Raw genomic sequence first — 24,375 nt, forward strand, 5'->3', positions numbered from 1 at the left:
CAAGCCCAGGGACCGTCATCCCAGCCGAGCCGGGCATCTGCCAGCGTGACCATTCCCAGAGCACCAGGCCTTGATTTTGTCCTGTGCACACATCATTTAAGATCACCTGGCATGCCTAATTATTTAATAAGAACTAGAACGTTCTGGGGGCTGAGCCAGGGCTGGTCAGACCCCGTGGTCATCCTGAGATGATGGCCACCCTGTGATGGGCCAGGGCAGAGCCGACTCCGTGTCCCCGAGGGTGCCTGGGGTCAGGGCAGCCCCTCTCCCTGGTCTCCGGACATTCCACAACCCCTTTCTCCTCGGACCCCCAGTGAGTGGGAGTGGTGGGTCGCTGGCTGTCTCACGCTTGAAAGGCTGGCAGGTGGAGCCCAAATCTAGGAATGGATTTGATTTTCCTTTCTCCCCATCCCACACATAGCTGAAATGTCACCAGAATCTGAGTGTTTCTCCCCATATCCACCCCCCGCCATCGCCTCTAGCGTGGTCCCTGCACGGCCCCTCACTCCTGGCCCTACCTCTCTGCGGCTGGAGAGACCACAGGAGGTGTGGGTGGGGTCTTGCCCCTCCCTGCCAAGCCCAACCCCGGCTGCCTCCACTCCTGCCGTCCACCTGCCCTGGTTCTCAGACAGGCCGGTCCCTTCCTGCTGCCTTGGCAGCGGCTGTCTCTGCTCTCCTGCCCTCCCCCCCCGTCCCCTCCTCTCGGCCTCTCTGACCCCCAGGCCCCGAGCACCTAGCACACGGGGTGTGTTCTTGGAGCACTTACTGCCCCCCAGTCCAGCGGAAGCTCCAAGAGGCTACCCTGGCCCCCGGGGGCCCTGAGTGGGAAGCACAGGGCCCGGCGTCACATGCATGTGGGTGGCCAGCCAGGCTGAGCAGGGGCAGCCTTTCCGCCCATGCCATTGCCCACCAGCATTCCTGGAAGTTTCTGACCCTCCTTCTCTTCCCTGCGTTGAGCTGAACATAACATGTCCCATTTGATGATTTTGAAATGAACACACCCGCGAAACAACAGTCGAGAGTGAGCGTATCCATCCCCTTCCCCACTTCTACCCAGGCTTCCTCTCCCCTCCCCGCACGCCTATCCTGTCCCGGCTCGTGCGCATACGCAGCCCCACCGTGTGTACCTTTGTCTGGCTTCTTTCATGCAGCAGAGTGGTTTGGTTTTTTTCTATATAAATTTATTTATTTCATTTTTGGCTGCGTTGGGTCCTCGTTGCTGCCCGCGGGCTTTCTCTAGTTGCCGCGAGTGGGGGCTACTCTTTGTTGCGGTGCGAGGGCTTCTCATTGCGGTGGCTTCTCTTGTTGCCGAGCACGGGCTCTAGGCACGAGGGCTTCAGTAGTTGTGGCACACGGGCTCAGTAGTTGTGGCTCGTGGGCTCTAGAGCGCAGGCTCAGTAGTTGTGGCGCACAGGCTTAGTTGCTCTGCGGCATGTGGGATCTTCCTGGACCAGGGCTCGAACCCCTGTCTCCTACTTTGGCAGGCGGATTCTTAACCACTGCGCCACCAGGGAAGCCCAGCAGTGTTTTGAGGTCCCTCCGAGGTGTGGTGTGCATGCTCTCCACCCCGTCCCGTGCCTGAGTCCAGTTCTGTTGTGTCTCTGGCCTTTCCTGCTGATTCTCTGCTGTGTGTGCCCTTCCCTCCCCCAGGGAAGAGCTGAGCGCTCTAATGTTACTGAGTCCGGGCTTGCCCTGCTCGCCGCACGACAGGCCAGTAAATCGGGAGACAAGGCCTTGAGGCTAGGAATACGGCTTTATTTGGAAAGCCAGCAGGCGGAGAAGATGGCAGACTGATGTCTCAAAGAACCATCTTCCCGCGGTCTGGATGCCGGTTTCTTTCACAGAACAGAGAGGGGGAGGAGGTGAGGAAGTAAAGTGAAAAGGCCATACAGTTTGCAAATGTCCCCTGGAATGGCCAGCCTCGGGGAGGGGATGTGTTAATGTCTTCTTTCTTGCAGCCATACACAGGGTCAGGATGTTTCCCTGAGCAAAGGCACTTGGGTTTAACATTCAGGCAGAGGGGCGGGGCTCCCCGAGGCAGGCTGTTCTTTTAGAGAACAAAAGCAACGGGAAGCAAAGGTTAAAGTAAAAGAAACAGATCCAGCCGGTAGTCAGGACTGGCTCTCCCCTGTTCCACCAGGTCACCCCCCTTAGTGGCCGAGGCTGGCCTCCAGCCACAGCCTTCCCCCGGGGTGTAGCCGAGCCCCAGTTCCCTGGGCTCTAGTGCCATCCAGGCCCTCGGGGGTCTCGACGCCCCGCCACCGAGATGTTGGGTGGGGCCGTGTGTGCCTGCCCTGCTCCAGGCACCAAGCGGTGGGTGTAAGCAGACACAGGACGTCCTTCAGCAGGGTCCCCGGCATCCCTGGTCCAGACAGTGTCCCGAGGAGAATGCGGCCCCGAGGAAACCTGGTGGGTCCTGTCTCCTGGGTACACCCTCCGCATCCAGGGCTGCCCCTTCCTGCCGCCACGGGGGTCTGGCCGCCGGCAGTGAGCAGCACGGGGAGGTCCCCATGGAGCTGTGGCGCCCCCTTTCCGCCCTATTCTCCCAGCGGAGAGGAGATATCCTGACCCCCGTGGTCTACTGACCACGCCCAGCGTCTGACCTCGTAAAGGCAAGCATCGGGGCCACTGTGTTGTGTACGGCTCAGCATGCACTAGTGCTTGGCAGGCAGCTGGTGCCCAACCCGCCTTACACAGGTTAAGGCACTGCTGGCGCTTTTCCACCCGCCCCGGAGCTTGCGTCCTCTCACAGGGAACTTGCCTCCATTGCCAGAGCCGAACTAGAAAGGGTTCCAGTGGGGCTAACAGCTTTGGAGATCACCTTGGGGTTTGAAAGATGGACCTAAGTGTCCTTTTTTTCTTTTTCTTGGAAGCTCTCATCATATGTCTACTGAGCAGATGGCCCAGAGCGGGCGCTCATGTTCCCCGATCCCTAACCACGCCCTGTACCCCGCCCCTCACCACGCCCTGTACCCCGCCCTCACCACGCCCTGTACCCCCGCCCCTCCCCTCACCACGCCCTGTACCCCTCCCCTCACCACGCCCTGTACCCCGCCCCTCCCCTCGCCACGCCCTGTACCCCGCCCCTCACCACGCCCTGTACCCCGCCCCTCCCCTCGCCACGCCCTGTACCCCGCCCCTCCCCTCACCACGCCCTGTACCCCGCCCCTCCCCTCACCACGCCCTGTACCCCGCCCCTCACCACGCCCTGTACCCCGCCCCTCCCCTCGCCACGCCCTGTACCCCGCCCCTCACCACGCCCTGTACCCGCCCCTCCCCTCGCCACGCCCTGTACCCCGCCCCTCACCACGCCCTGTACCCCGCCCCTCCCCTCACCACGCCCTGTACCCCGCCCCTCCCCTCGCCACGCCCCGTACCCCGCCCCTCACCACGCCCTGTACCCCGCCCCTCCCCTCGCCACGCCCTGTACCCCGCCCCTCCCCTCGCCACGCCCTGTACCCCGCCCCTCACCACGCCCTGTTCCCCGCCCCTCCCCTCGCCACGCCCTGTACTGTCGCATCTTGCACTGATGTAGGATTTGTTCCGACGGATGGCGAATATTACGCTGTTCGTAACTAAAGTCACTAGTTTACTGAGGGTTCAGTCTTTGGGTTCTACAGCTCTGTGGGTTTTGGCAAATGTACAGTGACCTGTACCCATTACAGCATCGCACACAGTAGTGTATGTGCCCTGCGTGCCCTGGGTCCCTGCGCCCATTCCCCACTGCCTGAACCCTGCAACCGCCGATCTGACTAGCTTTGCCTTTTCCGGAAATTCATAGCGGTGGAATCATACTGTGGGAAGCCGTCCTAATGGCTCTTTGCAGAGTGATACGTACGGACTCTTCCCTGTCATCCAAGTGTCCTTTCACGTGTGTCAAGCCTCGTTCAGTTTCTAAGTCAGCAAGAGGCTCCAGAAGAACCTCCTGGAGGGACGCCGGCCCCTCCTGCTGCCTTGTGCTCCTTTCCTCGGGCTCCGGCCAAGCTGGGCTGCCCTGGCGAGCGCTGACCACGGCTTCCCTTCCAGATCCACCTGACGGACCCTCTGGGCCAGCTCTCGCACATCCTGGAGACGGACCACTTCGCCCTGGTGGTCCACGAGCAGATCCAGTGTAAGTGGGGCCCTCTGTGGGCTGGGAGCGGGGGCGGGAGCCCTGTGGGGTGCTGGCCGCCGGGCCCCCAGCCCAGGCTTGTGTGTGCGCTTTCCTGCCGTGAGCGCACAGGGCGTCTGGGAGCTGGAGATGCTGATCCCCAGCCTTGGGTCCAGATCTCAGAGGGACCCCGCTGTGGGCCAACCTGGGTACCGGCTCGCGGTGAGATCACAGGGCTTTATAGACTGCTCACAAAGCCCTTCCCGGGCCTCCTGGCCGCATCTCCGGAGGCCGGGGATGTCGTTCTGGTGCCGGGCGAGGACGAGGGTTATAGAAATCCCGAGAATTGGTGGTGCGGGGGGGCTTGGAGCCCGCCCTCCCGCCTGCCGAGGGCTGGTCCCGGGGCCTGGGTGCCCCCACCTAACCCTCTCCTGTCCTCGGTTCCTTGGCGCGGGACCTGGCCTTGGGGGTGGGGGGGACCTGCAGGTGTGTATGCCCCGCGCACCCCTCGAGCTGGGGAGCGGCGCTGTGATCAGCTTTGCAGCCTCCGAGTACCAGGGAGGGCGTCCAGGTCCCGGACCCCGAGCTTGGGTGGGAGGCTCCCCTGCTTGTGTCACACACTCGTGTTTGAACATCTACACACCCTGACGTGGGATCCGGTTTCAGGGTCTGTAAGGAAAGTTTCCTTTGACACCGCCCTGTCAAAAAGAACGGTCAGCGGCCGCTTTCGCGCTGTGTGGGCGGAGCTGAGGGGTCACAACAGAGACTGTACCGCCCTTTACAGAAAGTTTGCCGACCCGGCTCTGGCCAGTGTCTCCTGGGGGACCTGGAGACCGCTCCGACTGCCCGCCCCTATGGGGCTCAGTGCTTCTCCAAAGCTGCCCCTTTGCCTAGAAGCCCTTCATCTCTTCTGGGTGCCCGTTGCTTTTTCCTGAGGTGCTCCGAGCCGGCCAGTAGGGTGCCTGGCTTCTCTGTGTCTCCAGCAGCCCACCCTGTGTGACCTCTGCCCTCAAAGGCGTGAGGGACAGACAGGGAAGCGGGGTCTGGTGGAATGGGGTGCGACCTGGGCATTTACCACCGGCCACCGACTCGTGGTGAGTCAGCCCTTTTGTTCTATTCGGGCCTTAAACTGTCTGGATGAGGCCCAGCCACACTGGGGAGTGCAATCTGCTTTACTAGGTCCATCCAATCAAGAGTTGATCTCATCGAAAGACACCCAGAATGAGGTTTGCCCAGTTCTGGGGCACTCCATGGCCCAGTCGAGTTGAAATGTAAAAGTTACCATCTCCATCACCCTCTCTGCCCTTGGGTGGCAGGGCAGGGGGCCAGCGGCCTGCATTCATTCTAAGCCTGAGAGAAAGGCGTGGGTTTGAACACGGAACTGTAGGCCAGAGATGTGAGCCGGTGGTGTTAGGTGTGAGTAGGATTGGAATTTCATGCCACAACTCGGGCCTTGGGCACCAGGGGTGACCACCGGCTGTTCTGAATGAATGCGACCCTTGGGCGTCCCCGGTGGGCGCGGCTCAGAGGGCTCAGGGCCCTGCTGTCTGCAGCTTCGCCCAAGTGGCTTGTGTTGGGAGGGGATGGCGCTTGTGCTTGGGCTGCCAGGACCCACAGGTGCCCGTGGACACGGGGCATCCTCCCCACACACCCCCGCCACCCTGTGCCTGGGGACGTGGCTGCCTCAGATACGCTCTGTGTGGAGGCCCCTCTGAGCCTGCGGCCTTGTCCCCCCTCAGACCACAGCCACGGGGAGTCCAGTAAGAGGCAGATGGTGTTCGGAGTTGTCACTGCCATCGACTTGCTGAACTTCGTGGCCGCCCGCGAGCGGAACCAGAAGACAAAGTCAGGAAGTGAAGGTGCCGGGGCCGCAGCCCAGCTCTGACTACCCCCCGAGGTTGTGTGGCTGTTCTCTTTTGCTTTCATAAACACTAAACAAACAAACACGTGATTTTTAGCCACCTGGCACTGGGCATCACTCTGTCACAATGGGTAGCAAGGATGCTTACTGCTTAGCCCGGGCCCGGCAGAGATGTTATAGTTCCCCGTCATTAACACTTGGCCACCTAAATGAATCTATTTATGATTTATTCGATTAGATGTGTTTTTCTTTAACTAACTTTCTCTTAAGATGTTTCAGCAAGCAAATCTTTTAAAAGAGAACTCAGCCAGGCCAGGCGGATGAACCCCTGCCATGACTGGGGTAGGGGGCCTGAAGGCAGAGGCCAGTACCTTTCCCAGGAGTCCAGAGGGAGGAGCAGGAGAATGGGGCCCAGGAAGCGCGGGTCGGTGCCGTGGCCCTTCTCCCAGCAGCGTGGTCCACTTGGGGGGGATGGGTTGGTTGGAGTGGCTTGAGTGTTTGGGGTTTTTTAATTGAGGTGAAATCCACTTAACCTAAAATGATCAATTTTTAAATGTGTAATTCAGTAGCGTTTATTAGAGGTCGTCCAGCCACCACCTCTGTCGAGTTCCAGAACATTTCATCCCCCCATTAAGCAGTCACTCCCCTCTCCCCTCCTCTCTTGGCACCCACTACTCTGCTTTCCATCCCTATGGATTTACCTGTTTTGGATATTTCATATAAAAAGAATCATACAATCTGTGACCTTTCGTGTCTGGCTTATTTCACTTTGCCTGATGGTACTGAGATTCATTCACACTGTCGTATGAATCAGTAGTTCCTTTTTGTGGCTGAACAGTATTCCTTCTACGGATAGACCACAGTTTGTTTCTCCATCCTCAGCTGATGGACATTTGGGTTGTTTCCACTCTTGGGCTGTTGTGACTAGTACTGCTCTGCACTGTCGTGTACAGGTGTTTGTTTGAACACCTGTCTTCAGTTCTTTGGGTTATATACCCAGGACTGGAATTGCTGGGCCACATGATAATTCTATGATTAATTTTTTGGGAGCTACCAGATTGTGTTCCACGGTCGCACCATTTTACATCCCCACCAGCAGTGCATGAAGGTTCCAGTTGCTGCACATCCTCACCAACACTTATTTTCTGGGTTTTGTTTTTTATAGCCATGATAGTGGGTGTAAAGTGTTATCTCACTGCGGTTTTGATTTGTATTTCCTTAATGACTAATGATATTGAGCATCTTTTTATGTGCCTGTTTGGTCATTTGTATATCTTCTTTGGAGAAATGTCTATTCAAGTCCTTTGCCCATTTTAAAATTGAGTTGTTTGCCTTTTGTTGTTCAGTTGTAGAAGTTCTTTATATATTCTGGATACTAGAGCCTTATCAGACATGTGATTTGCAAATATTTTCTCCCATTCTGTGGGGTAGCTTTCCTCTTTCTTGATAATGACCTTTGGTGTACAACAGTGTTTTGTTTTTGATGATGTTCAGTTTATTTGTTTTTTCTTTTGTTTCGTTTTTGGTATTATGCCCTTGCCAATCCAAGGTCATGTTTTCTTCTAAGAGTTTTATAGTTTTAGCTTTTACGTTTAGTTCATTGATCCATTTTGAGTTAATTTTTGTACATGGTGTGGGGCAGGGGTCCAAATTCATTCTTTTGTATATGGCTATCCATTTGGGGAACAGACATTCTTTCTCCATTGAATGGTCTTGGCACTCCTGTGGAAAATCAGTTGGCCGTAGATGTATGGGTTTATTTCTGAACTTTTGCTTCTGTTCCATTGGTCTATATGTCTGTCCTTATGCCAGTACCACACTGTTTTAATTACTGTAGCTTTGTAGTAAGTTTTGAAATCAAGAAGTATGAGTCCTCTGGCTTTGTTTATGTTCAGTATTGTTTTGGAAATTGTGATGTATCTTTCTTCATGTTTCTTGTGCTTGGAATTATTTGAGCTTCTTGGGTTCCAACATCTGGTTTGTAGGAGTTCCAGAAAAGAGGAAACAAGAGAGAAGGAAATCACCAGTGAAATAATTCAAGAAACTGTCTCAGACTGAAAGACACGAGTTTGTAGATTGAAAGGTTCCACCTAGTACCCAGCGTAACGGATGGAGAAAGACCCACACAGGGAACGTCACCGTAAAATGTTAGATCACTTGGGACAAGAAGATCAGAGAAAGTTTCCACTTAGGGGTGGGGAAACCCAGCTCACAGAGAGAGTCTAGGGAATGAGAAAGGGATCCAGCTTCTCCATCTCTAGCATGTGGAGGCTGGGAGACAAGGGAGCGAAGCCTCAAAACATCTGAAAGAAGGGACGTGGGCCAGAATCCTGGATGCAAGCACGCTCTCCCTTAATCCTGGAGGGAGGATGTAGACGTTTCCCCCAAGGCAGGTGGCCTCTGGGCCCAGGGGAGCACTGGAAGATGCACTCCACCAAAATGAAGGGGGAAAACAAGGGCCCTAGCAGGCCATCAAGATGGGTACCCCTAGAGTGATGGGGAATGGGGCCGGGCAGCCATAGATATTTTGATAGATGGACACAGCATGCAGGACATGGTGAAGACGCAGCCCTGAGGGCCCACTCTCGTTTCCTACACGCCGGAGACGGCCCCTTCCAAGGCCTCAGACCACGTGGGCAGGACGAAGATTCGACGGGAGAGGCCACCGTCCCTCGGGAGCTTTCTGGAGGGGCTGGGCTGTGTGGAGGGGTTGCTCACAGCTGCCTGACCCTGTCCCGGCCACCGTGCTCCATCCATCTTCTGGGAAAGGCCTTCTGTCGTGGACGCGGCTTCACTCCTCTGTAAAGAGCCCCAGGAACAGCTGGGTGTGCCTTTTGGGAACGGCCAGTTCCTTAGTCGTCAGCTATTTGTCTCTTAAGACCGAGGCTCCTCCCAGGTGTCCTGCAGCCCTGGGCCCCCAGCAGCCACGAGCAGGCCACACGCCGCTGTCCCCCGGGGTCTGTGCGGGAAGCCATCCCGGTCCCCACAGACAACCCGGCAGGCGGAGGCCTTCCCCACCAGGTCCGAGGAGGGCCTGGGACTGCACAGAGCTGGCGGGAGATGTGCTCTGACCTCAGGGGGGCTCATTTGATGATTTGACTGAGGATGGGGAAGTTTTTTCAAAAAAATATTTTTCAGTAAAACTGTGGTAGGACAAATAAGAAATATCAGGTCCTAATCCCTGGAACCTGAGAATGTTCCCCTCTTTGGAAGTGTCTGCAGGTGTGATGAAGGTAAGGCTTTCGAGATGGGGCGATTATCCTGGGTCATCCAGGTAGGCCTAAAGGCCCTCAAGTGTGCGTCAACAAGGGTCCGTCTAGGGGAGAGGCGAGGCAAGACCTGAGACATATGGACAAGAGGAGGAGGATGTGGCCGTGGAGACAGAGACGGGAGGGATGCGGCCGCAAGCCAGGGATGCCTGGAGCCCCAGAAGCTGGAAGAGCCGGAAGGACCCGCCCCCAGAGCCTCCAGAGGGAGCACGGCCCTGGGACACCCTGATCTCAGACTCCTGGCTTCCAGACTGGGAGGGAATGAAGGTCTGTTGCCTTAAGCCCCCTGTGGTCCTTTGTTTGTTTCCAGTGCTTTACTGTGACACGTGATGCGGCCATAAACGTCTCTGAACACAGTGGCTAAACCTTACAGATCACTATTATGAACTGGCCATTGTTCTAAGCATTTCATGTGTATTCACTCCGTTTAAGTCCCGTGATTTAACCTCTAGACTTCTATGAGAGAGAAAGACACTCATTCCTCTGTTGCATAAGCCACTGTTACTTTGGGTCTGTGCTACTTACAGCTGGGCCCGACCCTCACTGGGATGCTTAGGCAGGAGGAGGGGGGCTGCTAGGAGTGATGGTGTCTTCAGTTTTTCCAGAAGTAGACGGCCACCTGCCCCCCACCCTGCATTAGCTAGAGCTGCCACCTGCCCCCCACCCCGCATTAGCTAGAGCTGGTGTAACAAAGTACCCCAAACTGGGCGGCTTAAACAACACAAATTAATCCTCGCACAGTTCTGGAGGAAAGAGGGCCAAGATCCAGGTGTGGGCAGCGTTGGTTCCGTCTGGAGGCTTTCCTAACTTCTGGGGGTTTGCTGGCAACTCTTGGGCTTCCCTGGGGTGTAGAAGCATCACCTTGACCTCTGCCTCCATCTTCACATGGCGTCCTCCCTCTGCATGTGTCTCTGTTTCCAAATCACCCCTTTTTATAAGAACCCCAGTCATCAGGTTAGGGCCACCCTAATGACCTCATCTTAATTAACTGCATTGATAACTACCTCATTCCAAACAAGGTCCCATCCAGAGGTGCTGGGTTAGGACTTGAACCTATGAATTTGGAGGGGACTCAGTCAGCCCCTGACACCCCCGACATAACCTGCCCTCTTCCCTTTGTCAGTACTTCTGAAGTCATACACGACACTTCCACGTGGATCCTATCGGCTGATCCAGCTGCCAGCACACAGGGTACCTTTGGGGGAGTTTGAAAAAGGCAATCCCTCTACTAGATGCAGCCTTGAGGGTACACAGCTTGGTAAGGCTACAGTGCCTTTGTGCAAATTGGAAAAATGGTGAATTAGTCCATCACTGCCATTTCTCCAGGCAGACTCGGGATGCAGGCCTGTGCTGGGGACCCTCTAGTGTGAGCAGAGGTCAGCCTGGAGTCAGCTAGCCTCACCCTCTCTGCTCCACACCCTCGCTCTGGCCACAGCAGTATTAGCACAGGAGGCTGCCCTACCCACTGGCCTGAATGTGGGAACGTGTCCCACCTTAGCTGCAAGGGAGGCTGGGCAGTGGAACATTTATTCTGTGGCCACAGGCTCAGCTTAAAATGGGGGGGGGTGTGTCTAAGGAAGCCCTAAGGAAGAAGAAAAAGTAAAAGTTGGGTGCCAGTTTCAATCTCTGCCATACCCTCACCCCTTCCCAAGGTGCCCTTTTTAATGAAAACCCAAATGACAGAGATAGCTGGCTCAGGACACTGGTGTCCCAGAGAGCAAGCAAACTGATGGAGCCCCTTGGGCCCAAAGCCATGGTCAGCCCATGTGGCTTTCTCTAGTTGCGGTGAGTGGGGGCTACTCCTCATGGCGGTGCATGGGCTTCTCATTGCGGTGGCTTCTCTTGTTGCAGAGCGTGGGCTCTAGCCGCGCAGGCTTCAGTGGTTGTGTCGCGTGGGCTCTAGAGTGCAGGCTCAGTAATTGTGTCTCACAGGCTCAGTAGTTGTGGCTCATAGACTCAGTAGTTGTGGCACACAGGCTCAGTAGTTGTGACTTGCGGGCTCTAGAGCATGGGCTTGGTAGTTGTGGCTCGTGGGCTCAGTAGTTGTGGCACATGGGCTCAGGAGTTGTAGCTCACAGACTCAGTAGTTGTGGCTTGTGGGCTCTACAGCTTGGGCTCGGTAGTTGCGGCTTGCGGGCTCAGTTGTGGCATGTGAGCTCAGTAGTTGTGGCTTGCAGGCTCTAGAGCGCGAGCTCAGTAGTTTTGGCTTGCAGGCTCTAGAGCGCAGGCTCAGTAGTTGTGGCTCACGGGCTCTAGAGCGCAGGCTCAATAGTTGTGGCTCGTGGGCTCTAGAGCACGGGCTCAGTAGTTGTGGCTCGCAGGCTGTAGAGCACGGGCTCAGTAGTTGTGGCTCGCGGGCTCAGTAGCTGTGGCATGTGGGCTCAGTAGTTGTGGCTTGCAGGCTCTAGAGCACAGGCTCAGTAGTTGTGGCACACGGGCTCAGTAGTTGTGGCATGCGGGCTCAGTAGTTGTGGCTCACGGGCTCTAGAGCATGGGCTCGGTAGTTGTGGCTCGTGAGCTCAGGAGTTGTGGCTCACGGGCTCTGGAGCACAGGCTCAGTAGTTGTGGCTCGTTGGCTCTAGAGCACGGGCTTGGTGGTTGTAGCTTGCAGGCTCTGGAGCGCGGGCTCAGTAGCTGTGGCACGTGGGCTCAGTAGTTGTGGCACGCAGGCTCAGTAGTTGTGGCTCGCGGGCTCGAGTGCAGGCTCAGTAGTTGTGGCTCATGGGCTCAGCAATTGTGGCACGCGGGCTCAGTAGTTGTGGCTCGCGGGCTCGAGTGCAGGCTCAGTAGTTGTGGCTCACGGGCTCAGCAGTTGTGGCACGCGGGCTCAGTAGTTGTGGCTTATGGGCTCTAGAGCACAGGCGCAGCAGTTGTGGCGCACAGGCTCAGCTGCTCCGCGGCATGTGGGATCTTCCCAGACCAGGGCTTGAAGCCCTGTCCCCTGCGTTGGCAGGCGGACTCTTCACCACTGCGCCACCAGGGAGGTCCTCACCGCAATTTTTAAAAGAAAGAAAAAGCAAGCAAAGGGTTGGATCTCTGGGAGGCAGAGTGGCCGCGTTTCCCAACAGACTGGCGGGGCTGCCCGGTGGACAGCAAGGGAAGAGCCCAGCGAGCTGAAGGTACGGAAGGTGCACAGGCCCTGGGGCAGGAGATGCTCTCCAGGTCAGGGGACGGGCCGGGGACCAGATGCGCAGCGGGAGCAGGGTCGGAGCCGAGTCAGAGGGCAGCCCCGCCACTGAGGTGGCCCGTCGCTTCTGGCTCGGTGCTGTTTCCTGCAGGAGCACGTCTGCCCTGCTCTGAGCCGTGCACCCACCAGAGGCTGGCTTTGGTGGAGTTCACATCGGCTCTGTGAACGGAAGCCCCGTGTGGCATGTGTGTGCCGGTGCTCTGGACAGGGCAAGTCCACGGTGTGCAGAGGTCTTGCCGAGCATCTCCTGATGCTGTTCTTACAGCAGAGGCCACCAGAGGAGGGCGGCGGGCGTCGTCAGAGCATCATCGCCAGCTCCTCCTTAATCCTTTACCACAGGGGTCCCCAACCCCTGGGCCGCGGACCAGTACCGGTCTGCGGCCTGTTAGGAACCGGGCCGCACAGCAGGAGGTGAGCGGCGGGCATGAGAGCGAAGCTTCACTGCCGCTCCCCATTGCTCCCCGCCGCTGGCATCACCACCTGGACCATCCCCCACCCCACATCAGTGGGAAAACTGTCTTCCACGAAACCGGTCCCTGGTGCCAAAAAGGTTGGGGACCGCTGCTTTACCAGAATGGCCGGGAGGACAGCAGGGGAGCAGAGAGGGAGGCCGGGCCGTCAGCAAGGCCAGGCAGGGAGAGACAGCCCGGCGTCTGGGCGCTGGGGAGAGCCAGTGGGCGTGATGGGGTCGGTTCTGTAGGAAGGTTGGCCCTGCCGCAGAGATTGGTACACCCCCCCCCCCGGGGTCCCTAAAAGCTGGCCGTGGAACTGGAGCTTTGCTCAGATGGCTCAGTGTGCCCCCCAGGGTCTCCTGGGCAGGACGCTTGCGTGGGCTCTGCCAGTGGACACGCCTCCCTCGAGTCCAGGAGCCCCACCCTTGAGTCACGAAGACCAGCACCGTGGGCAAGGTGGGCGGGCGGCGTGCGTTTGTGAGTCGATCTCCTCAGAACTTCTTAAGTTCTCTAATTTTTTTGAAACTTAAAATTAAGTTAGAATTTCAGTATTGTGTAATAATAACAAATACATGTCAGCTATTTTTAACTGGGTGGGTAAAATTGAAGAGTGCAGTTTTTTGGAACACGTATTTACTTGAAGGTTTACAACTTGAAAGAAAGGGAGAGATGGACGAACCACGTGTGCCACTGGAAGACCACCAGAACCGTCAAAGGCCCATTGATGAGCCCCGAGGGGACGAACACACCCCGAAGGGGAGCAGCTGGGGAGGAGACGAGGAAGCGCTGCGGGACCATCACATCTACGTCCTCCACGCATGATGCCGCAGCGAGGGGAACACGACGCAGGGTGGGCCCCCGCGGAGGCACCGCGTCTCCTTGCTTCCTGGCCGGGGTCGTGCGGGAGCCTCCAAGGCAGGACAGGAGGAGGAAGCCGGGGTCCTGGACGCTGCTGAGGAGCTCTCCCAGCCCCCAGCCCCTCCCTACAGCCATGACATTGGGGATGGGGGCAGCAGTGACTCCCCCACCCGGGGAGGGGCCTTGGCTCAGCCAAGCCCTCGGTGCCTGCGTCCCCGGCCGGGCACGTGACCTCGCGGGACGGGCAGCCCACAGCCCCGGTCGCTGCGGCCGCCACTGCAGCACGCGGAGCCTCCTGGGCAAGGCAGGCACTGGGGGGTCCGTGGAGGGCGGCCACGTGCGCATTTGTGCAGCCGTCGGCTGTTCGAGAACACGCATCATCGCTTCAGAGACGCGGCGGCACTTAATCGCCAGGACGCACAGGCTGCTCGTTACAGACGGGCCGTTATTTAAACAAGGCCCTAAAGCCTTCATCCTAGAGACACCTGATTTGCCACTGGCCCGTTTCTTGTGCGTTTTAGCGACAGGACTGGTCTCTCTCTGAGGTCTAGGGCTCAGCCTTCTCATGGACGCTTCCGGCTTCCGTGGTCTAGCCCAGCCATGTCCCCCGGTGGGACCGGGCCCGCCCACGTGGGGATCGCCACATCCACCTCCTCCGTCAGGTCAGGAGTGTCCCAGGCAGGGCGGGCCTCCTGCAGCCCCAGCGCAGGCCGTGGCCAGGAGGCTCTCAGCAGGCAGGGTTGAGTTACAAGCGCACCGGTCGGGAGGGAGCGGGTGGGAAGCAGAGCCCCTCGCCGCACAGCCCGGATGCCTGTCCTCGCCGAAGACACCACCACAGGGCCAAACGTGAGCTCCGCACCCTGGACGAGGCAGGTGACTGGCTGGAGGGCGGCGTCCCTGGCAACATGGGCCCTTCGAGCCCCTCTCAATGCCTCTTCCTGGGCCCAGTATCAAAGTGGGGGGAAGGTTAGTGACTGGATCCAGACCGGCACCAAAATCGACGTGGCTCACTGTCTTCTCCTGGGTCCACAGTGCCTGACGTGAAGGAGAAGGGGCCCCGCAAAGGCAGGGCACCAAGGCTGCCCAGGTAGGCACGCCCAGCAGCGTCGGGCAACGACGACATCTATCTGCTCACACTCCCCACGTCGAGCAGCTGCCCCACCTCACAGCGCAGCTCCCAGCGTCTGCGAGGCCACCCGCCTGTGCGTGGCAGGAGGCTGAAGCCGTGGCTGGGACCTCTGCACGTGGCCTGGGCTTCCTTACAAGGGCACGCGTCCCGAGTGGTACAGCGCCAACAGGACGCTGTCCACTTTGGTTCTACCCTCAGTCACCAGCGTCACAGACACGCATCCTGCCTGACGTCAAGGCGGAACCAGACCTCACCCAGTTTCTAGAGAAGGGGACTTGCTCGATGGAGAAAGTTCTGGAAGAGCACATGGGCCTGGAAAGACGGCTGTGGCCACCATGGGGAAATTAACCTGTGGAAACCCCAAGGCGTGCCGTGAACAAACATTGCCGGGCAAAGAGTCAGGATGGGAACGGCTTCAGGTGGCTCAACAGTCAAGTGGGAGGCGACCAAACAGCCCCTTAAATTCCCAATAAAAACAGTCTCTAGGCACAGTGCTTCCCACCCCCGATTCCCAGTTTTAATTCCTGACCTGCGGTGCAGAGAGTTCGTTGTGCACTCCGACCCCGTCTGGACAAGGCCCCACCTCATCTGAGACGGGCTCATCCTCAGGACCCACCCCTAACGCCTGCCCTCCCCCCTCCCTCCCAGGCAGCCTCCCTGGGACCTTTGGAAAGATACGTATCCTTGAAAAACAGCGTTTTGTACATTTCCCATGTGCCTAAATGGTGAAATAGGTCTGGTTCCACTTCCTTTTTCTCCACTCACACCGATCGTAAAATCTTGTTTTCAGTAATCATTTTGGGGCCCCAGTTCCATTTTGGATGTAGAGGCCATGAGAACACTTACCAGCCTATCAAGGAGAAAAAGTGGATAATCTACAACACGTTTAATTCTGCTTGAGCTCAGAGAGCTGCGGTTGCAAGGCGAACACGTGACTGAATCCGAAAGAGGGACAAGCCCCCCAAGGCGGGAGGCGGGGTTGCAGACTGGTTCCCCTTTGGCATAGCTGGCAGCCCAGCTGCGAAGGGCACCGCCTCGGCCGGCGAGCGTTCTCTCCCCCGTGTGCTGGGGAGCAGGGCAGGGGCTGGAGACCTCCCCCCGCCCCAGCCCGGTGCCCCAGGAAGCAGGCGTGAAACACCGCCCACCACCCTGACCTTCCCCTCCTTCGAAGCAAAGCCTTAATCCAGCGGGGGAGGGACAACCCCCCGACCCCACCCAGGGGAAGGCTGCTGCTTCTGGGGAGGGGCAGGGAGCCTCTCAGCCCCAGGGACACGCCCCCAAACCCCGAACCCCACCCAGACACGAGGCAGGGGCTGCGGCAGAGGCGGGAGGGGGCAGGACGGCTGGAAAGGCTGACCCCTGGGCCCCAGGACCTGCCTGCGACCGAGCCTGGACCAGGAGAACACCTGCCTCCACCTGGGGGGGCGGGACGGGGTGGAGGGGACAGAGCAGAGAGACACGCCTCCCCCCCACCCCGCCCCGCTCCAGGGCCGGCAGAAAGCCGGAGGCCGGGCAGGAACACGGACGGAGACCCTCTGGCAGGAGGAGTCTGAAGGCCACGAAAGCAGCGACAAAACTAAACCCCAAACCCAGCACGAGGGCCCAGCAGACGGACTCAGCCCCGCACCCCGAGCCGGCCGCTGGCTGCGCCCACTTCCGCGCGCGAGGCCTCTTGGCTTTGGTCTCAGCTGTTCTCCACAAAGTGTCCAGCATTCGGTCGGTCACGTATCGTGAGACGCGCGGCAAAGAGGAGACAACCCCTCGTCCTCAGAACCATCCCCGAGTGTCTACATGCCGCCTGTCGCCGTCCGAGCCTGGACCGCACGGCCGCTGTACTCGGCAGGGACCCCCAGGGCGCTTCCCTGACTCCTGCTGCCGCGCCGCGGGCACCTCTGCAGGTCCTCGCGTGACCCTGCAGAGGAATTCTGGCAGAGCCTGTAGGACCAGAGCCCAGCTCCATCTCCCTGGGGACCGCTAGGGCTCCACGACGGCCGTCCCAGTGATGCTCCCACACTCGGTGCCACCTTCCCAACTTTTGCCGGGTAAGGGGCAGTCTCATCGTGGTCTTGATTTAGTCTCTGGTGGTGGTGAGGCCCAGAACGTTTTCACGTGCTTGTTCACTGCACGGGTTTTCCTTTCAGTGAACTGACTAAAGATCCTCTGCCATTTTCTTTTGATTTCCAAGAATTCTCCCTTTACCCTCAATACGAACTCCTTGTCAGCTTTAAATGTTAGCAAAGAAAGCGAGGGAGAAGCGTTTCTCCCCAAGTGTCGCCTGTCGGTGGTCCAGGCTGTCGCCCTTTTGATTTGGCCGCGTCCACCAGGGCACGTCCTCTGACTCACGCATTCGGCCTCGTAGGTCCTCCTCGCCCGGTGGTAATGACGGTGAGCTCCTCCATCAGCTTCCGCTGGCTTCGTGGCCACTGGCCCTGGGAGCCTGGCCGCCCGGTTCGGCCTGGGCCCCGCGTCCCTGAGGCTGCTCTCATCGAAGCGCCAGGGGCGCCGTCCCACATCCCCACACTCCGCTCCTCCTGGGAACACCCCTTCCTTGGCTTCTCCGGCTCGATGCCGGGGAGCGTTTCCTGCAGCTGCAGGGCTGTCCTCCTGCAACAGAACTCTCTGGCTGGAAAACTCAGGTCTACACTCAGAGCATAAACTACGAAGGGCTTCACCACTTACTTGGATTGACTGTGGTGTTAATATCAAAAAAAAAAAAAAAACCAAAAAACCTGAGTTAACATGAAGCAAAATATTTTTAAAATATACCTGATTTTTTTCTACCAACCATTTTCTAAAAATGTATAAGCAACTAGAGCCATCAACATCACTAAAATGTTCCTTTTGAAAGACACTGGGATAAAAGAATTCCTGATTTAGCCCTGTATATTAAAGCCATTATTGGCTTTTATAGGCTGCACTCTTGGCTTCGGTTAAACAGTGATATAAAAAAAATGGAAACATCTGTGCGAGAAATGCCTTCTCAATACTATCTGTATGTAAAATACTTACCAAATTATTTCATTAAGCAACACTAACTAGTCCTTTAGAGACTAACAGGGAAGAGCTGGGAGAGATCTTGCTGAGATGGCCCTGGACCCTCCCCTGCGGAGGCCGGGCCTGGGCTGGGGGTCAGTGTGATGAGCAGAGCAGGCTCCCGGCCGTGGGCGGAGGTGCCCGCCCCCTAGGCCAGCATTCATTAAGTGATTACGCTATAGCTCTACCGTTCTGCAAATTTTAGTTTCAAAATGGTACGGAGACCTTAGGTCTTAGTGAAAATAAGAGGATCTGTTTGTAAAAGGGCAAAACTAACTTGTGCTAAGAATTTCTTCTTAAGAGTGTATATAACACAGCACGTGGGCTAAACATAATACATACATTATTTAGGACATCTCATAATGCAACAAAATGCAAAACACTGGATATTTGGTCCAAATTCAGCTCTTTCTTTCCCAACTTGCTAGCTCATTACTTATTCACTCAAGCTCTCTCTAGACAGAATTTTATTCATCACGTATTACTCTGAGCTAGACCAAATCTTATAAACCAACTTCTTCCTTTTATAAACCAACTTCTTCCCATTTACAAATGAAGCACGTGAAGCCTAGAGGGGCCCAGGGCTGAGCCAAGGTCTCACCTGGTGAAATTTCACGCCTACCCTCTCACCTCTGACCTGAAAGAGTTGGAGAGAGAAGAGGGTGACTCCCTTTTTCTGTCAGATGGATCCGAACCATGTCCTGGAGCAACACATTTCAGAGCTGTCCCTCGTCATTCCAGCCAAGTTCACGATTTCAGATGCACTTTAAAAAATTACTTAAGTCTGGGCTTCCCTGGTGGCGCGGTGGTTGAGAGTCCGCCTGCCGATGCAGGGGACACGGGTTCGTGCCCCGGTCCGGGAAGATCCCACATGCCGCGGAGCGGCTGGGCCCGTGAGCCATGGCCGCTGGGCCTGCGCGTCCGGAGCCTGTGCTCCGCAACGTGAGAGGCCACAACAGTGGGAGGCCCGCGTACCGCAAAAAAAAAAAAAAAAAAAAAAAAAATTACTTAAGTCTGCTGAGTTTAGCTTGTAAGTACAAACGGTTTGGGAGTTAAACCTCTCGGACAGTGTTTCAATGGACGGCCCCCCTCAGTATGTCTGGAAACCGCTCTGGCGGGTAACGTGACAGCGTGAACTGCTGAAGGCAATTCCTTGCTAATGAATCATTTTCTCATTACTATCAAGATAATTAGATTTGTGGTGAACTACAGTAAAAAACAAATAAAAACTTCCCAATTTTTCTCCTGGAAAACCAATGACAACCTGAAGAAACTTAGAAAAGAGTCTTGAAAATGTAAATGGGCCTGAATGCGCCAGGGCAGTGCAATCCTAATTTTAAGAATGTGCGGGGGTCACAACGGACCCCAAGTGCCACCAGCAAACATGTCAACATCTGAATGTTCTTAAAATGGAAAAGCAGCTGCGGTGACACGAGCTTTAGAAAATAAAACGTCCATGAAGCATGTTTCTGTTTTTAATTTTTTTGCTTTGATAAATCAGTTGCTTCACAAAAATCCCTTTCAAAGACAACAATCCAAGAAAACAATTGTTACAGTATTCACATCTAAAGATTGTCAGTTCATAGACCAAACAGAACTAAAACGGGAGGATGGCAGAGTTATTTCTGTCCCTAACTGCCAGAGGTGGGCCGTACTCACCTTCCGGGGATGTCTGAGCTTGTCTAAAAGAAAAAGCGCTCCAACACTTTCTCGCCCAGGTAAGAGTCGGGTCACGGGCAGGTTATGCAGAGAGGACCCCCGGAACCCTCGGGGCTGAGGTTCCAGCATCAGGGCTCTGTGGTCTGTGAGCGAGCTGGGGCCGGGGCCCATCTCACTTTGCACACTGGATAAATGCTTACACTGTCTTATTTCTGGAACCAAAATACGGAAAGCTCCATTAGCGCAGCAGCTGGAGCGTGGCCGGGGCACGGCCCAGCCATCCGCTACCGGCTCACAAGCTAAGCAGCAGGTAACACACCGCGCTTAACCTGGGTCTCAAACCACCGTCAAAAGCATCCTTCACAGGGAAAGAATTTAACAGAAGCAAAGTCAAGGTCGAATTTGTTCATTTAAAATGAAAGCTCGACGGGGTCGTGCTCTCACAGATGCTCTCAAAAATCCGAGGGCTGGAAAACGGGTATTTATTAGGCACCAACTGACCACCAATACGCCGGGCGGCGGTTAGCAGTCTGCCTGTCGGGTTGTTTAAAATCCCCTTGGTTACTCATGGGAAGAGCTTAAAGGAACCTCAGGCTGTGTCCAGGGCGCCTTCTCTCGAATGACCTTCATCCTTGTCCTCTGAATGTGGCGAGCAGCACGCAGACTTCGGCTGGAGGGAGTGTGGCAGAGACCCCGGGCACCGACGGCTGGACCCCCATGCGGCCCCGCGTAAGCGCTGCCGTGGCCTGTGCAGCACGCACCCTGGGACAGGATTTCTGCTGCAGGGAAACGCGGACCTGGAGCAACCACCTGCCGCGGTCACTGATCTGAGCCCAAGGGCTGAGGGATGGGGGGCGGGGGGGAGGAGGCGAGGGAGGGAGGAGGGAGGGAGGGGCTGGCCAGCTTCCACAGGGCCTCGTCTTAAATTCTAACTTCGTTGGACTTCAAATGATCTTTTAAACTGGTGTAGACTTGACTTAAAATATTTGAAATTGTTTACAAATGAGGAACGCAATAGCTGCTTTAAAATGTTATTTTCTCCCCCAAAAGAGTCGAGAATCAAGTTTCTCTTCTAAATCTCCTGAAATATTTTAAAAGAAATTTCTGTGTGTTTCTTGCTTCCTTCTGAGTTACCTAGGAAGTGCTCTCCTATGAGTAACTTTAATTATTAATAATTTCGGGGGGGGAAGTCAGTTCCAGAAAACAATCTGCACCAGCTCAAAATACCCGCCATGTAGCCTTGGTCCACAACCCGTTACTGTCACTGCTTCTCAGGAACTGACGACCTTCCCGACCGTAAGACTGTCCTTGAGAAGTGCGCTGAGCTTGACGGTTACACAAAGATTTCCTCCGTGAAACCAGGGCCTCTGTTTCCTCTCTGAGAAAAAGCCCCACTTGAAAGCAAACCAACAGAAACAAATGAAAACCCAAGGAAACAAACCCAGTCTGCTCTTGTGGTTCGTCTGGTCACCAGGAACCGAAGTCCCAACACTACTCCAGATCTGATGTGATCAAGTCAGAGGGAAGAACCACGTGCAGGAGAGAACGCCGACCCCAGGACCAGTGTGAGACACGGCAGCAGGGCCACCGTCACCCCATCCTCCAGGCCCCGCTCATTCCCGTCCCACAGTGGATGTCTGTTAATCGTGTAACAAAGCCGAGGGTCCCGGCTCTGAGCCAGCGGGATAGAGGACACTTTATATTAGTTTATCATAAACATTCTACACGTAACAGATGGCTGACTAAAAAATTCTAAAACAACACCCAGCTAACATGGTACACCAACCATTTAACTGTGGTCCAATTTAAATTAGACTGAAATATGTCAGTAAGAGCTTTTAACAGACCACTGGCTACCATTTCTTAACTTACCTAAGCTCTGCTTAGCAAGTACCTTTAGATGTATGTTTAAGATAAGTGTAGGATGCAATCTGAGCATTTACATATAGACTAAAATTTGAAGATATCAAAACTTCATTAAGTAGGTATTTCTTTTATAGGAGTAAATGTAAATTGCTGCCCTGGGATAGCAGAGAGCCATGGAATGCGAGCTAACTTTGGGCAGGTTCGTCAAATTTGGTCAATTCAGAACATTCCGAATTGACACAGTAAAGCACGTACTGTTTCTCCTCTAGAAATTTCATCCTCGATATAGTCATCATCCAATTCATAGCGAATTTATAAAAATAGCTTTTTATCCAATAATTCCAGCAAGGTAAAAATAGGAGTTTCTTTTCACATACAGCAAATGACACAGGCTCACGGAACACGAGCGAACAGAACCACGTTTAACTCGCCATACATTCGCCACCAGGTCACACGCGGTTTATTGCTGTGTGTTGTCATCCGCCTCACACTGGCAGTTTTCAGGGGCAGAAGCTTCCTAATCCACGGGCTCCACGAATAAACCAGCCCACTGAGACCTGCTTTTACCACAGAACTAAATTAAAACTGCATAATTTTTTAGAAAATGGCAACACTGTTCCTTAATCTAGTCAGGGGTTCAGGGGGCGGGGAAGGGGATCCATCATTTGTCATACTTTTAGCGTTAAACCTTGAAAGAATTTCATTAAAAACACACACGCACACACACATACACACACACACCTTGAAAGAAATCGCTGCACCAGCAAAGACGCCCTGGAAGCTTACTAGGAAATACAAAAGTGCACTCTTCTATAACTACATATAAAACATATTAGAAAGAAAACTGTGTAAAATGTTTGCTGTGCCAACTATAAAACGCAGGGCGGGCGGCCCTACTGCAGGGAGTCGCTGTTCTCCAGCACCAGCCCGCCCAGGTGGCCGGGCGCCAGCGCCGCCCCGCCGTCCCCCGTGCTGTCCACCGAGTCGTCCTCGCTCTGCTCGGCCATCATCACCTGCTGTACCGCCAGCGTGGCCCCGTCCGACGACAGGGATTGCAGGCTGTCCACGTTCATGCTCACGGGCGCGGTGATGGTCACGACGGCTCCTGTGGCACAAGGCGGCTGTCACCATGCCATCGGTGCTCGGATGCAAACCATTACCCCTCGACCCGTGGGGCCGGGCTGCCCGACCTCCCGCAAAGCCCCCTACACGATCCTGGGACCATCCGCAGGGAGTTAAAGACCCGTGTCTCCAGGATGGGCCCCAGACCCTGTGCGGCTAAGCTCTCAGTCTACAGAGGGTCCGAGGGTTGGGACGGTAAAGGGCACAAACGGCCGGGGCGCAAAGCGAGTGCCACACGGAGGACAAGAGACCCAGGACACGGGAGAGGCCATGAGACAACAAGGCGGGGAGACGGGGTGGGAGGACTGGGTCAGAGGAAGGCAGGCCGGTCTGAGAGGGAGAATGAGAACCTGCGACACGCGTTCCTGCTCCCCCGGCCAACAGCGGAGTGGGGAGACCACCAAGGGCCCGCGAGCGGGACGCCGATGAGACGCACTGGGCCGAGGACGGCGCTGCGCTAGGGACCCCCACACGGCGGGTCACACGTGCCCGTCCATAAAAATCTCCAAAGCACCAGCGGGTGAAGAAAGCAAGAGGATGTCATCTGTGGTATACATAATTCATATAGTATAACATGTTCAGGAAACTTTTAAAAACGATTCATTCATGCATTCATTCTTGTCTGTGCACAGACCACGGCATCAGACACGCACTGGGAGCCTCCACGGGAAACTGGTGCTAAGGGTTGTCTCTGGAGAAGATTAGAAGCCAGGGTGGAGGAAAGGCTACTTCTCACTGGATATCCCTGCCTGAACTTCTTGCCCAGTAGATAGGTATTGCCTTTTCCAGGAGCGGGGCAAGGGAGGAGGAGAGAGAGAGGAAAAAAACCTTTCTAACTAATCCTTGAATTAAAAAGGAAAACAAAAACGGAAAATACAAATGATTTAAGTATGAAGGTAAAACGACTGCCTATCAAAACCCAAATAAAGAAGCCAAAGCTTTAAACGCACATACCATGAGGGCCCCATTCCAAGCCCAGGGCCAGCCCAGCTCTGGGACACCCTGAGCATTGTCAGAGGACAGATGAGTGCATGTGTGCAGGAAACAACTGAGACCTGGAAAAGAATCAGCCCCAAAGATCACAGAGCACAGTGTCCAGAGCTGGCAGAGCTGGACTGGACACACCCTGAAGCACAGGCCCTGGGCCGGGCACTGACAGGTCTTGCCTCTGTCTGTTGAGGGGGAAAAGCAGGCCAGGACCCAGCACTGCCGGGACCACCAGGCAAGAACCAATTGCAAAAGCAAAGCACAAGAGGATCAGAGAGTGCCGAGCAACCTAACTGCTAGAACATAGCTCAGGAAGACCTGGAGCCACACGGAAGCACCCATCCCCCAATACGGTAACACCCACAGTGTCTGGCGTCTAGTCAAAGACTACCAGGCATGCAAACAGGCAGGAAAACAACCCGTAATGAGAATTCAGTGGACAGAAACCAGCCCAGAGCTGACAGATGTTACAATTAGCAGAGGAGGTCATCAAAACAGTTACTGGCCGCCGTGTGCTGTTTGTTCCAAACTTCAGTAGACCGTGAAAGATCCAAAATCTCACATGGAGCTTCTAGACAATGTCCAACATGAAAAACACAGGGATGGGATTAGCGGAAGATTAAACATCACAGAACACAAGACTGGGGAAGCTTAGGAATAGAAACAGAGAAACCATCCAGGATGAAACAGAGAAAAAGAATCCAAAATCCCGGAAAAAGCAGCCATAGCTGTGTGAGTTACAATGCCCTATCATATGGGCAACTGGAGCCCCTGGGGGAGGGGAGGTCAGAAAATATATTTGAAGAAATGGCCCCAAACTTTCCCAACTGAATAACAGTAAACTGCTGAGCGGAAAAAGTAA

The 24,375-nt window shown here is 55.5% G+C and overlaps 2 protein-coding genes across 4 annotated transcripts in view; one reads left to right on the forward strand and one right to left on the reverse strand.

Annotated features, from left to right (window-relative positions):
* The window catches only part of CBS (cystathionine beta-synthase), a 31,401-nt gene extending 24,706 nt beyond the window's left edge, over positions 1 to 6,695 (forward strand). The window contains exons 15-16 of the mRNA XM_081234752.1: positions 4,027 to 4,111; positions 5,830 to 6,695. Coding sequence (XP_081090878.1) covers positions 4,027 to 4,111; positions 5,830 to 5,975 — 231 coding nt within the window. The 3' untranslated portion in view covers positions 5,976 to 6,695. The remainder of the gene's footprint in view (positions 1 to 4,026; positions 4,112 to 5,829) is intronic.
* A 15,059-nt stretch (positions 6,696 to 21,754) lies between these two features.
* PKNOX1 (PBX/knotted 1 homeobox 1) overlaps positions 21,755 to 24,375 on the reverse strand; it is a 45,947-nt gene continuing 43,326 nt past the window's right edge. For all 3 annotated transcript variants that reach the window (XM_081234919.1, XM_081234917.1, XM_081234918.1), the window contains one exon: positions 21,755 to 22,509. In XM_081234919.1, coding sequence (XP_081091045.1) covers positions 22,298 to 22,509 — 212 coding nt within the window. In that variant the 3' untranslated portion in view covers positions 21,755 to 22,297. The remainder of the gene's footprint in view (positions 22,510 to 24,375) is intronic.

The sequence above is a fragment of the Mesoplodon bidens genome (genome assembly GCF_964165515.1).
Source record: "Mesoplodon bidens genome assembly, chromosome: 5".
In the NCBI taxonomy this organism is placed as follows: domain Eukaryota; kingdom Metazoa; phylum Chordata; class Mammalia; order Artiodactyla; family Ziphiidae; genus Mesoplodon; species Mesoplodon bidens.